The sequence below is a fragment of the Lynx canadensis genome, chromosome C2 (assembly GCF_007474595.2).
Source record: "Lynx canadensis isolate LIC74 chromosome C2, mLynCan4.pri.v2, whole genome shotgun sequence".
NCBI classification, from domain to species: domain Eukaryota; kingdom Metazoa; phylum Chordata; class Mammalia; order Carnivora; family Felidae; genus Lynx; species Lynx canadensis.
In genome coordinates, this window is record NC_044311.2 from 14,892,149 (window position 1) to 14,905,138 (window position 12,990).

Sequence of the window (12,990 nt, forward strand, 5' to 3'; positions counted from 1 at the left end):
AGCTCAGCATAAGTGTGATGGGGAGCAATGGGAAAGCCTTTCGACCTTCCTATATGCCAGGTGCCATGTTAATTGCTTTACATTCTCTATCCTATTATTTATTACAAGTGGGAACTGGGGACGGAAAGGTTAAGGGGCTCGCTCAGACTCACGAAGCTAGCAAAAAGGTAAAGCCACAAATACATACAATTCTGCACACAACGTTCTGCTTTTCTCTCAGCTTGTGGAGTGATCTCTTTGCTTTCCTTATTCCGTTGCCCTTCCTGTCTCCCTCCCTCTCACTCAATCATTCGTGGTTATCTTGGGGGCTTAATGCTTTCCGCAGAAAGCGTTCTGCAGTCTCCCCCACCAAGACGTCCCCTCTCCCCTTTGCTCACGTGGGGCCTGGATAGGAGATTCCAGCTGACCCCGTCCCATTGAAACCTTGGTCAACAGGATTGGATTCTGCCCACCTGTTGTGTGGACATCCTGCCGCACCTGTACCGCAGAGGTGCCTTCCACAGAAGGTGTTTCGACAGAAACATTAATTTCCAGAGGCTCTGCCAACTCTCTTAGTGATGTGCAAGTGATTGATGTTCAGGATATCTCTCCTTGGCTACATGTGGGTTGCTCCCAGTAACAGCTGTTCTGCAATTCCAGCACTAACTTTTCTGTTTTCCTGTGGAAGCATGTCAACACTGACGTACACACGAAAAGCCACGCGATAAGAACTTTGGGTTAGAAAAGTTCCAGAAAAGACTTTTTAAGCCTTCAAAGGTCTTAAAAAGATGAAAATGCCAGGTCCATCAATTTAGGAAGACATGTGTTCCCTTTTCCTTTAGGAAGAATAAAAAGCATTTTCACTTTAGTCTTCGTGGCTATAAAGCCTGAATCCTGGCACTGTCCTTGGGCTGTTTTATCTGTTCTAGTTTACAGATTTAGTAACTCTTTTCTTTCAGTTAACAGATGAGCACCTACTGAGTGTCAGGGCTTTCCAGGTGCAAAAGTAAGCAAGACAGGTGGAATCCTGTATAACTCTTTCATATTTTAATGTAGGAATAATTAGCCAAACACTCCCCTGATTTATTTCTGAGAGCATTTTACTTTATTTACTTTGCACTATGTGGCTTTCCTGTTATTGATGTGACTCTGTGTATTCCATAAATATGAATACAATAATAAAACAGCACTGAAATCCAGGAATTCATTTGGAGTTTAAAAAAATACTTTCATAAAAAATTCTCAATTCACTGTTTAAGAAAAGATCACTTATTTTTTTTTTTGTAATAAGAGACCTTGGGCATGTTTCTTACCTTCCTCTCCAGGATTCCCCTACCTCGTCCTATTTTAACAGTGAACTACAATTGCATTTAGCAATCTAAATGCATACATAGATTGGTGGCTAAGATAACAGTTTAAATTTGTCATGTTTGTTTGAAAAACTACAGTGAGTTTCATGTAACCCTTTGCCTCACGCATTTGTGGACCTGGTGATTTTTTGTTTTGTTTTGTTTTTGTTTTTGTTTGCTTTTTTGCTTTTTGTTTGTTGTTAAGCAAGTGATCAGTCTATCTCAGTACCATGGTGAAATACAGATTCTTATAAAGTGAAAGTGTTGGTGGGGGTATCTTGCTGTTGTCAACAGAACCAAAACTACTTGTCCTCGCCAAAATGTTTTATCTTCCAGGGCGTTTTCTTTAAAAGAAAAAAAAAAGTGAAACCCGCACAACCTTACGGTGATGAAAGCTCCCTCCCCCTTCGGAAAAGCTCGGGGGAGATGGCAGATCTGGCCAGCAGAGAACAAAGGGCCAAAGAGTTAACCTGAGATGGTGAAATAAAATGTAACATCAACAAAGAAAAGGCCATAGATAAATAGTCAAAGGACCAGCTCACCACAAAACACCCATTGACGTTTTCCCAGAGTCCAGGCGAAGCGCGGTGACCGGGTAATGTTGGAATGTTTTCCTAGGGTTAAAAGGAGATCCAGCAGCAATGCTGCCCAGAATTTACAAAGTGTTTGAATAACACGGACGGTGTTTTGATAACACATTTTTAGTGGGGGTGAAAATAATAGAATTTATTGGGACATTTATATGGGCCCCCTCGGTTGTGTGTAGAGGGGGGCAGGGCAGGAGAAAAACCGTATATCACTGCACTCATCTATAACTCAGCCCTGTTACTTATTCCTATGTGCGCATATGCATTTGATGTGTAACAGTCTTGAGGCCAAATGCTGCTTCGCAGAGCTGCTTTTAAAAGATCAATGCACTGGTAGTGGTTACCTTTAAGGGGGGAGAAGTGGGTAAAGATGTCCCCTGGCCAGGTTGGCAATAACTTTGTGTTACCGGGATGAGAGAGAGGGTGGCACGACATTGGTATGAGTGCTCGAACCAGTAGAGCGGAAGATCTTCCGTAGGCTCACACATAGGCTTGGCCTTGGCCTCCTTGTAGCCTTCAAAGGTCAGGCGCGTGCTCCATCTCAGGCTGAAAGGGCAAGATGTGAGTTAATCCAGCCGGCATTTGGGTCTGGGGTTCCAAGGGGTCTCCACGTTTCCTCCCCAGTGTTGATGTTTTTGTTCAGTGTATTCCAATACACTGTCAGTTGAGCCACATAAAACCAGGCACCTTTCAATAAATGTCTCATTTGGATTTCATGAAGCTTGGGGTGTAATTGAAATCAAACAGCAAACAGGCTGCAAGGGGCTGTTATTTGCCCACCCAATCTAAGGAGGGTGTTGCCTGACTCATTCACTGAAGCCACTGCTTTAGCTTTCTTTTCTCTTCCTATTGCTAGAAAAGAGTGCTTGGACTTTAAAGTTTGGCTGGGATATGTGAAAATATTTTCTATGTCTCCTTCCCTGATTGTAAGTAAAACTGAACCAGCAAAAGAAAATTCCTTCCAAGTCAGGAAATCACAGGTTGGCTCATCTGTAACTCTCCAGGCATTTAGACTAGTATATTCCATGTGTAATAATAATAATGCCATTAGTTAATCAATACAGGAAAACCATCCAATGAGATTTCTTATCTCTGAGTTGTCAGAAAAAAAAAATCACCTTTAGTTGAAACAGCATTTTCCATTATGTTTAAAAAGGAATTTGAAATATATGTTTACGAATATAATATAAATGATGTATCTGTTTTCCATGGTCCCCAAATTCCAGGTCCCAGAGCAGTTTTGTGGAGCCTGAATTTTGATTCTCTTTGCATTCCTCTTTCTCTCTCCATCTGTAAAGTGTGTTAAATTTTGAGTAAAATAATAGATGTACTGGGGAGGTGGGGAGATATAAACGGCAACTTCCTGACCCAGGAGTCAACACTAATCTTGATCACACATACCGTGTATATATTTAATAGGTAGGTAGCACTCAGAATGAACCCACGCGCTTTCAAGAGCTTGCTTTGGGGCTGGAATAAAATCAACCCTTTCTGATGTGGCGCGGGGGACAGCTGGCCCGCGTTATTTGCGCCAGAGTGGGTCGGAACGATGCCTGTTGCCTGCGATGGCACTTTGCCACGCGCAGCGCTTCCCTGGCCGCCTCGAAAGCAACTTGAAGGGACACAGAGGCCCGCTTTCTCTCTGTCATAAAGCGCAAAACTGCTATCTACCCCTAGCCACCCTATCTCCAAATAACGTGCGATTCGATCTCACCCCTGCTTTTCCTTCAAACATCCTGCAGCTCAGGTGAAGGCCAAGGCTGACGCGGAGACTCCCTGGGGCCGTAACCAGGTTCCCCAACCCTCGGCTAGGTCGCCAAGCCGCCCAAACCGCGCAGCCCCTTCCTTTCCTGTTCTCGCGTCCCCCTCACGGAGTCTCCACTTTGAAAATCATCAAGTCTTCAAAAAGCATAAAGTGCTCGAAAAATTCAATTCTTCAAGACTTCCCTGGCTCAAAATAAAACAAAAGCCGGGAGGTGGGAGTGGACGGCGGTGTGGTCAGAACCGAGAGCCACGCCAAACCCGAATTCAAAACTAGCGGGACGAAATGCCAGGCGCGCTGGCCTGAGCGCGCCCTGGGCCAGCTTTCCAGGGATCTGTTCCGGGCCGCTCTGCCCAGGACCTGCGGGGCCACCTCGCTGGCCCACTCGCTTCACGTGCTCCATTCCCACTGGCTGTGTCCTGACCCTGAGAACCTTCTCACGCCCCCGGTTTTCACCACCAAGGAAAACTGGTAAATTCCCTGGAGCGTCCGAGTGTATCACGGACCATCTCGCTCTCTAACCCAGACGTGCCGAAGTTGGGGCTGCTGTGGTTTGAACCTAGGCCGGAAAGCTCCGAGCCGTTCTGCACGGGCGTGTGCGCGCTGCACAAATCCTGCAGCCGCCTCATCTGTTGTGGGCTCAGAGTTTCCCGTGTGATCGCGTTCGGTTGGGGAAGCAGCGTCCCGACATCTCAGCCGGAAAATGCGCTCCCGGAGCGATTACAAGCCGCGTCTGTAATTGCTTATTAACAGCGAATATTCATGCTTCTCCTTTTCCGCAATGAAACGTGCCTCCCCCCTTTTCGGGAATAAAACAATAAAATAAGACGGCACCACTCTTGACTCTACTGTCTGCGGAAACGCAAGGGGGAAACAGGCATCTGGGGCAAAAGGGCTTAATTCAATATCAAACTGATTATTTCACTAATTATTCTACCTTCTGTGTTGCGCCGCAGAGCAGAGGCGCAGGGAATCTCAACCGCACTGCTGCTGGGGAACCTTTGTTTCTCGGTGCCAGGCCCAACTGAAGATGGTGGAGGGAATCCAGGATTCAGGGCAACTGAGCTGCGTGGATTTTAAATTGTGGGGAGTAAAAGTGCTTGACGCGCGTTTGAGGGTGTCCCCAGGACCCCACCCCACCAGGGTTTCTGGTTCATAAGCTGGCCCTAGAGGATGGCCATGTGCTCTCTCTCGCCGTCCCTGGAATCCCAAAAGCGGAGCGCAAGGTTCCTCTTCACAAACCCTTCCCAATGAATAAAAGGGTGGGACCGAACAAAAAGTGGTTCCCGTGTGTTGAAGGCCGGGGAACCCTCCCCTATCTGGAGGAAAGTGTGCCTGAAGCCACAGCCCCTGACGGGGAAAGAGACCTCGCTTCGGCCTCTCTCCGACTCGTCCCAGATCCCCCCGCTCAGGGACCGGCGCCTCCCTGCAAGCCATCAGCTTGCGTTGCCTTTCTGGTGCCAGCCTCTAAAACCTGCTCCCGCCCCCGCATCCTCCGCTCAGGCTGCTGAGATGACTTCGATGCTTAGAGTGGACCCCGCTACGGAGACCCCCAAATCCTGTTCCCCCAAACTCTAGCAAAATATGGACACAACGACTGATTCTCACAGTAGGACAGAGTCTCTGGGAAGAAAAAAAAAAAAAAAAAGACTAAAGGAAAAGAAAGTCGCAGGCGACTTGATCCAATTAGTAAATGCCTAATTGAATTAGTGTCACCTCCATCAGCCAATAGGAGGGTCCTGGGCCGTGGGGCAGCGAAGCCCCTCCCTGGCCTCACGTATATAAAGCAGCCAATGACAGCCTGCAAGTTTCCAAGTGGTCAACTTGACCGACAGTTGGGCAGTCGAGAAGGGCAGAAAGGACAGCGCTGGTGGGTGGATGGGGCAGAGATCTTAGTCCTCTTCTTCCTGGGTGTGAGTGAGGAGGCGGACGGGGATCCCGAGAGGCAAGGAGGACAGAGAAGGAAAAGGAGAGTGCTTTTCGGTCAATTGCCACCTCCTGCCTTCAAACTCAGCGAGTTTTCCTGGCGGCAAGCACGCTGGGGTCGGGGCGCGCGAGTGCGCGCCTGCCTTAGCCGCCCGCGTGCAGCCAGGTGGGTAGCCCCGGCACCGGAGGAAGGGGAAGTTACCTTCCCCTCGGAAGAGGGCGCTGGCTCCCCCATCCTGCCTTTATATTAAGGCCGCGGGAGGAGAGGAAGCAGCCAGCTGCCGTCTGCGCTTTGCAAAGCATGCAGTTAGGGGAGCAGCTCTTGGTGAGCACGGTGAACCTGCCCGGCGCTCACTTCTACCCGCTAGAGAGCGCGAGAGGCGGAGGCAGCGGGAGCGCAGGCCACCTCCCTGGCGCGGCCCCCTCGCCTCAGAGGCTGGACTTAGACAAAGCGCCCAAGAAGTTCCCTGGCAGCCTCTCGTGCGAGACTGGGAGCGGGGAACCCACAGCAGCCAGCGCGGGGGCCCCCGCGGCCATGCTCAGTGACGCCGACGCCGGGGACGCCTTCGCCAGCGCCGCGGCAGTGGCCAAGCCCGGGCCCCCGGACGGCCGCAAGGGCTCCCCCTGCGGGGAGGAAGAGCTGCCCTCTGCCGCCGCCGCCGCCGCCGCGGCCGCCGCCGCCGCCGCCGCCACCGCGCGCTACTCCATGGACAGCCTGAGCTCGGAGCGCTACTACCTCCAGTCCCCCGGGCCTCAGGGCTCCGAACTGGCCGCGCCCTGCTCGCTCTTCCCCTACCAGGCGGCGGCCGGGGCGCCCCACGGATCTGTGTACCCTGCTCCCAACGGGGCGCGCTACCCCTACGGCTCCATGCTGCCCCCCGGCGGCTTCCCCGCGGCTGTGTGCCCACCTGGGAGGGCGCAGTTCGGCCCGGGAGCCGGGGCGAGTAGTGGCGCGGGCGGCGGCGGCGGCGGCGGCGGCGGCGGCGGCGGCGGCGGGGCAGGCGGCCCGGGCGCCTATCAGTACAGCCAGGGGGCTCCGCTCTATGGGCCGTACCCTGGGGCGGCAGCTGCGGGTTCCTGCGGAGGACTGGGGGGGTTGGGGGTTCCTGGTTCCGGCTTCCGTGCCCACGTCTACCTGTGCAACCGGCCTCTGTGGCTCAAGTTCCACCGCCACCAAACCGAGATGATCATTACGAAACAGGGCAGGTGAGCGCAGCGCCGAGGGGCCCCGAGGTGAATGACAAGTGAGTGACTGTGTGGTCCTGGGGAAGGCTGGGGGGTGAGGGAGCCGTGCCCGTTCGTTCCGCGCTTGGCTTGGAAGAGTGTTTTTCCGCGCGCATCTCCAAGCCGGGGTCCCTGCGGGTCTGCGCACCGCCTTGTGTGCGGTGGGTGCTAACGTTACAGCTGTTCCCCCCACCCACCTTCCCCCCCCCCACACACCCCTCCCTTCCCCTCCCCTCCGGTCACTCTCACCTGGACTGGCGAGAAGGAGGCGGAAATGGAAATTGGGGCTTGTCCACAAAGCTGGATTTACTAGCTGTTCCCTGCATACCGGCGAAGAGCCGCGGAGGGGGAAAAGGAGCAGGGGTTGGCTGCCTGAGCGCAGTAGATGGGCTCCCGCAGTTTAGGCGCCACAGTGGCCGTGGGGCGCCTGGAGGAGATGGGCGTTGGAGGGTGGGTTGGTCGGGGTGGTTGGTTAGGCAGGCCCTGGAGCCAGACCTGGTGGGGTTCCGGGCGCGAGAAAGTTCTGATACACTTCCAACTGCTAATAGTGGGTACTAACGGGGAAAGCGAGGCGTGGGTGCTGGGAGAGGGGCGCTCAAGCGGAACTTGGAGCCTGACGAGTAAAATTGCAAAAATTTTAAGACGAACAACTGACTGTCGTTCTCTGGTACTCGTACGTAGAAAAATGAAAGAGTTTTTCACATCCTGGAAGAAAAATTAAGGACTTGAGTGGGGAGAGAGGGAACTGGGGAAATACTGACTTTGGGGTCGATTGTCTCCGAAAAGAGATGTTCCAAGAGTTGCCAAGTCAGAAATATTTTGCAGAATAAGGGCCACGTTATGTGGCGGTTTTCTGTTCTTTCTGTAGACTTCTGAATGTCCTGCTCCGACCTATCCCCAGGTGGCCGCAAACCCGGCCTAGAATGGGCCTGCTGCCGGGCGTCCGAATGTAAATTGTTTTCCCTGGTTCTATTCCCTTGCACAGGCGAATGTTTCCTTTCTTGAGCTTCAACATAAACGGACTCAATCCCACTGCCCACTACAACGTGTTCGTAGAGGTGGTGCTGGCGGACCCCAATCACTGGCGATTCCAGGGGGGCAAGTGGGTAACCTGTGGCAAAGCGGACAATAACATGCAGGGTGAGGAGAGAGGAGGCCCGGGCAGGGAGGAGCGGGCCAGCGGGGGACCCTGGACTCAGATAACTCCCATTTAAATCGAGTACTTCCCCCTGATCTGCAGAGGTGTTAGTATGAGTTTCTTTATATTGTTTGAATCTGGAGAGAGGGAGAGAATTGCCAAGCCACGATTTCTTGCCTGTCAATATAAACTTTGTGGTACTTTTACCGTACCCTACTCCTTCCGCCCCTCCCCTACCAATTCCTACTAAATCTCCCCTACCCCCCACCCTCCGTCCCGGGGTGGGGGTGGGGTCGGGGCAAGGGCTCCAGTCTTCGAAGCCTTGAGAAAGCCTTGCCAAGGTCGAATCCACCCATGAAAACCCAGCCACTTTCCATCAGACGTTGCCCTTCCATCTTTAGAAGGCCCCAAAATGACCTTCAAGAGACACCTCCTGGTGGTTCTATTTTTATATTTTGAGCTAGCATTAGATGACTGCCTTGTCCAGGGAAGTCTGGAGGCACAGGCGCCCTGGGTGGGCTGTGGGTGGAGTCTAGCTGGAGAGCTAGCACAGGGAAAACTAGGCTGGAAGAGTAGCTCTTAAATGTTGCCCAGAGGTAACAGACATCCCTCCCCGTGTGTCCATTTGTAATCAGCCCTGTATGCTTGGGTTTTGTGTTTTGTTTCATTTTCTCTTAGGCAACAAAATGTATGTTCACCCAGAGTCTCCTAATACTGGTTCCCACTGGATGAGACAGGAGATTTCTTTTGGGAAATTAAAACTCACCAATAACAAAGGCGCAAACAACAACAACACCCAGGTAGAGTGACAGAGGATGGGTTGTCTTCTGGCGATAGATCCCTTTCCTAATGAGTTTCCGTACCCTTCACTGTATTTGTAATATGTGCACTTGTTCCCTGTTTGCTCGCCTATTTCTAACCTTTTTTTTTTTTTCTTTTGACCTTTCTCATTTTCACTAGATGTCAGTAACAGTGAATTGACCGTTAGGAAAAGAAATACTAAAAGCTTTGGGGGACTTCATAAACTAAGAGGAAAGAGTGTTTATCAAATATGCATGCCGGGCTGTGTTTTTAGGTTTCAAAAGCAGCAAGGATAAGATCTGAAAAATGACAATAGAAAAATGTCGCGGTCGTGGGGAGCAAGCGGGAGTCCCATCGCAAAACTGTGTAGTTTGTCAAGATTTACTTTTGCTGAGCCTCTAAGAGACTTCTGGGATTTGGCGACACTTTTTCTATACCATTTCCAGATGATAGTCTTACAGTCTTTACACAAGTACCAACCCCGGCTGCACATTGTTGAAGTTACAGAGGATGGTGTGGAGGACTTGAATGAGCCCTCAAAGACTCAGACCTTTACCTTCTCGGAAACACAGTTCATTGCAGTGACTGCCTACCAGAACACTGACGTGAGTGTCCCCACTGTCCCAAGAACCTCTACAGCCAGGTCCGGTGTGATAACGCACTCAACGACTATTTTTCTCCCCTATCTAGATAACTCAACTAAAGATTGACCATAACCCCTTTGCAAAAGGCTTCAGGGACAACTATGATTCGTAAGTGCAACTTTTGTTCATATTTGCATGGTCACCTTTGAACAGGATATACATAACCAGACACTTTCAGAGAACATTCTAGGAAGAGCTTTCATCTTTGGGATTTTTATCTATTTTTATTTTTTGCATAGTTTTCCCTCAGCTAATCTTGCTTTAGAATTTTCACAGAAGGGTTTTGTTAATTTCTAAAGGAAGGTTAAGGGCTGAAAAATGAGGAGCTTTTTTTTTTTAACACTTGAGTGGAGATTTGAAATTTTCATAATCTGCATTTATATACCTTCCTTTTCATGTGAGCCAACTTTTTTTTTTATCCTCTAAGGAACAGGTATTATTACTCCCCTTCTTTTATTATTATTATTATTATGATCATTTTACATAAGAAAAACTGAAAACCAAGAGGATGTAATTTTCACCTTAAACAGCAAGACCCCACAATACTTTTTAAATTTGGAATTTCTAACACCACAACCAGCGCCCCTCCCCTGACATTGACGAAGGAGAGTTGCACCTTCTTTAACTCCCAGCACTTAGAAAGGTGGATTCTCTATAGTTTCAGTCCTTAAATGCTTGGGAGGAAACTTTTTCCCCATGAGCCAAGAGTCCAGCGGAAACGGGCCAATGTGCCTCCTACCTCCGTCCCTCCACTCCAGCAGACCAGTGCTTCCAGTGCAACCCACTAAGTGAGCCTTTTTGATTTCTGGGAGGTGGTTATTTGGGGCAACATTAGGGTTTTTTTTTTTTAAGTGTTTCTCTTTATATTGTAGCATGTACACCGCTTCCGAAAATGACAGGTTAACTCCATCTCCCACGGATTCTCCTAGATCCCATCAGATTGTCCCTGGAGGTCGGTACGGCGTTCAGTCCTTCTTCCCGGAGCCCTTTGTCAACACTTTACCTCAAGCCCGATATTATAATGGCGAGAGAACCGTGCCACAGACCAACGGCCTCCTTTCACCCCAACAGAGCGAAGAGGTGGCCAACCCTCCCCAGCGGTGGCTTGTCACGCCTGTCCAGCAACCTGGGACCAACAAACTAGACATCGGTTCCTATGAGTCTGAATATACTTCCAGCACCTTGCTCCCATATGGTATTAAATCCTTGCCCCTCCAGACGTCCCACGCCCTGGGGTATTACCCTGACCCAACCTTCCCTGCCATGGCAGGGTGGGGAGGTCGAGGTTCTTACCAGAGGAAGATGGCCACTGGACTCCCATGGACCTCCAGAACCAGCCCCCCTGTGTTCTCCGAAGATCAGCTCTCCAAGGAGAAAGTCAAAGAAGAAATTAGCTCTTCCTGGATAGAGACACCCCCTTCCATCAAGTCTCTCGATTCCAATGATTCTGGGGTATACACCAGTGCTTGTAAGCGAAGGCGGCTGTCTCCTAGCACCTCTAGCAATGAAAATTCTCCCTCCATAAAGTGTGAGGACATTAACACCGAAGAGTACAGCAAAGACACCTCAAAAGGCATGGGGGGGTATTATGCTTTTTACACCACTCCCTAAAGAGTTACTTCAACTTCGTAAAAATGAGCTAACTTTTTGCAGATGGACTTGGTGGTGTTTTTTGTTGTCTTCTTTGCCTAGGTTTGCCAAAAAGACGTTTGCATTCCACCATGATGCATCCTGTTTTGTGCAATCCTCTAAAAGAAGGTGCCAAAGCTTTTTGATTGCTGCAGGTAACTGAAACAAGCCTGGCAATTTTTTGTTTCTTTTTTTAAATAAAATTAAGGAAGGACTTTAAAGTGTTTTAAAATTCCAAGGTTATTTGAGGTTCTGGATCTATTTATTGGAGGCACTAAACATTCAGAGAATCGGGCTGTGAAGATTGAGTGCTGAGCGCTATCCGACGAGTTGAAAGCCTCGGTTCTCATTTCTATTTGCGAATCTGTAAGCAAAGAGAATCCCAGAGTGGTAAGATGTTTTGCTTCTGGAAGAAAAGGGCTGGGCCTTAAGCTTCAACAAGGGACTTTTTGCTGTTACTTTCTGCTGGGGACAAAAGATGCTAGGCCTAGGAGGTGAGAAAAACTTTCCTGAAGGTGCTGGTTTTACCTGACTTGGATTCCTCCTAGGCTTTGGAAACAAGCCATGTTTGCCCTAGTTCAGGATCGCCTCACTTGCCAGGCCTCTGCTGCGTGCCGGGGTGGCCAGTAGGACTCAGGAGAGGGCAGGCAAGAGGGAGTCGCCAAAAAAGAAAAAAAAGAGAGAATTTTAAAGTGTACAATTTTGTGTGTGCTTAGATACACCGTAGAATAATGTGGGATATATTGTACAAATAGTCTACATACGTGTCTGAGATTATGTAACATTGGTGCTTTGGCTTTGTAAAGAATTTCCAGATCACCTGACAACAGTTGCAGGGGCAGGGGGATTGGTTCTCTCATCATCCCTGATGTTTGGGAATATTCTGTTTACTTCTTAGATAGTTAAGAATGTATCCAGCTACTCTGTACTAACTTGAAACGTGTTTAAGGAAAACTATTTCACCCTCTTGCCATCCCCCTACCCCAACTCGGTAATGTGAAGAAACTAAAACCTGATGCCACAGCTCCTATAGGCTTTTTAGAGATCTTGGATTTTTATGTACAGTCTTAGTCATTTTTAATAAATGTGGTTCATTAAGGGAACCGGCATAGCTCCGTCTTCTGTACAGTTCTACTTTTTGTTCTAAAGACCTTATTTTGCTTCTTCCTCCACTCTTCTCCAGCATGAACACTGTTCCCCTCCCTACCTCCCCCAGCCCCACCCCCATGTTCTAGAATCTGTAAGTGGACACAGTAGTCATGAGGGGGTGGGATTGCTTTTGTTTATCTTTTTTTTTTTTTTTCTTGAAGATGAATGGGGTTATTTCCTCGCCCCACTGGGAAGTCTGGACAATGGGTATTGGGCCCGTGGGGGTGGGGAGGAGGGGAGGATGTAGAGACGCTGGATTGCCTATGCTGGGCCCCAGCCTGGAAAAACCTCAGCCCCCCAGCGCGTGGGTCCCCGGACCTGCCTGGGCCAGGGACCACTTCGTTCTCTGCGCCTTTTCCTAGGCTTTCTTGGGGCCACCCATCCCTGGACCCATGTGGGCTCCCCGGGAACCCCCGCGGCCCCTGGAGCGCCCACGAGTTACTGGTCCCTGAAGCGCGGCGGGAAGCGGGGCCGCCCACGGCTCAGTTTCTGCTCCGACCTGCGGCTTTTTTTTCTACGCGGAGCCCCGAGGCGCACCCCCGGCCGCGGGCGGCTCGCCTGGGTCGCTGCTGGCTGGGGCGCTTTGCGGGCAGCCAAACTTGGCCGGCGACTCCGGGGACGCTGGGGCTGCGGCGCGGGCTAGGGGCGCGCGCGACGCTTACAAAGGAGGATTCCAGTCGTCCCGTGCAGTGCCGCTCGACGAACAGCAGCCTGGGAGCGGTTCGCCCAGAGTTTAGCTCCGTTTCTTTGCCTCCCATTCCCCAGGAGGGCGAAGGCCACCCCGTCCCCTGGCTGAGCCTCG

General features: G+C 50.5%; 1 protein-coding gene across 2 annotated transcripts; it reads left to right on the top strand.

Moving 5' to 3' along the window:
* Positions 1-5,876: 5,876 nt before the first annotated feature.
* EOMES (eomesodermin) lies at positions 5,877-12,148 on the top strand. 2 transcript variants are annotated; one of them, XM_030330122.1, is made up of 6 exons: positions 5,877-6,809; positions 7,813-7,967; positions 8,644-8,765; positions 9,213-9,371; positions 9,457-9,518; positions 10,283-12,148. In XM_030330122.1, the coding sequence occupies exons 1-6, from the start codon at positions 5,905-5,907 to the stop codon at positions 11,019-11,021; spliced, it is 2,142 nt and encodes a 713-aa protein (XP_030185982.1). In that variant the 5' UTR covers positions 5,877-5,904; the 3' UTR covers positions 11,022-12,148. The 2 variants fall into 2 exon arrangements, with proteins under 2 accessions (XP_030185982.1, XP_030185983.1); XM_030330123.1 differs by having other exon boundaries at positions 10,340-12,148.
* Positions 12,149-12,990: the final 842 nt, after the last annotated feature.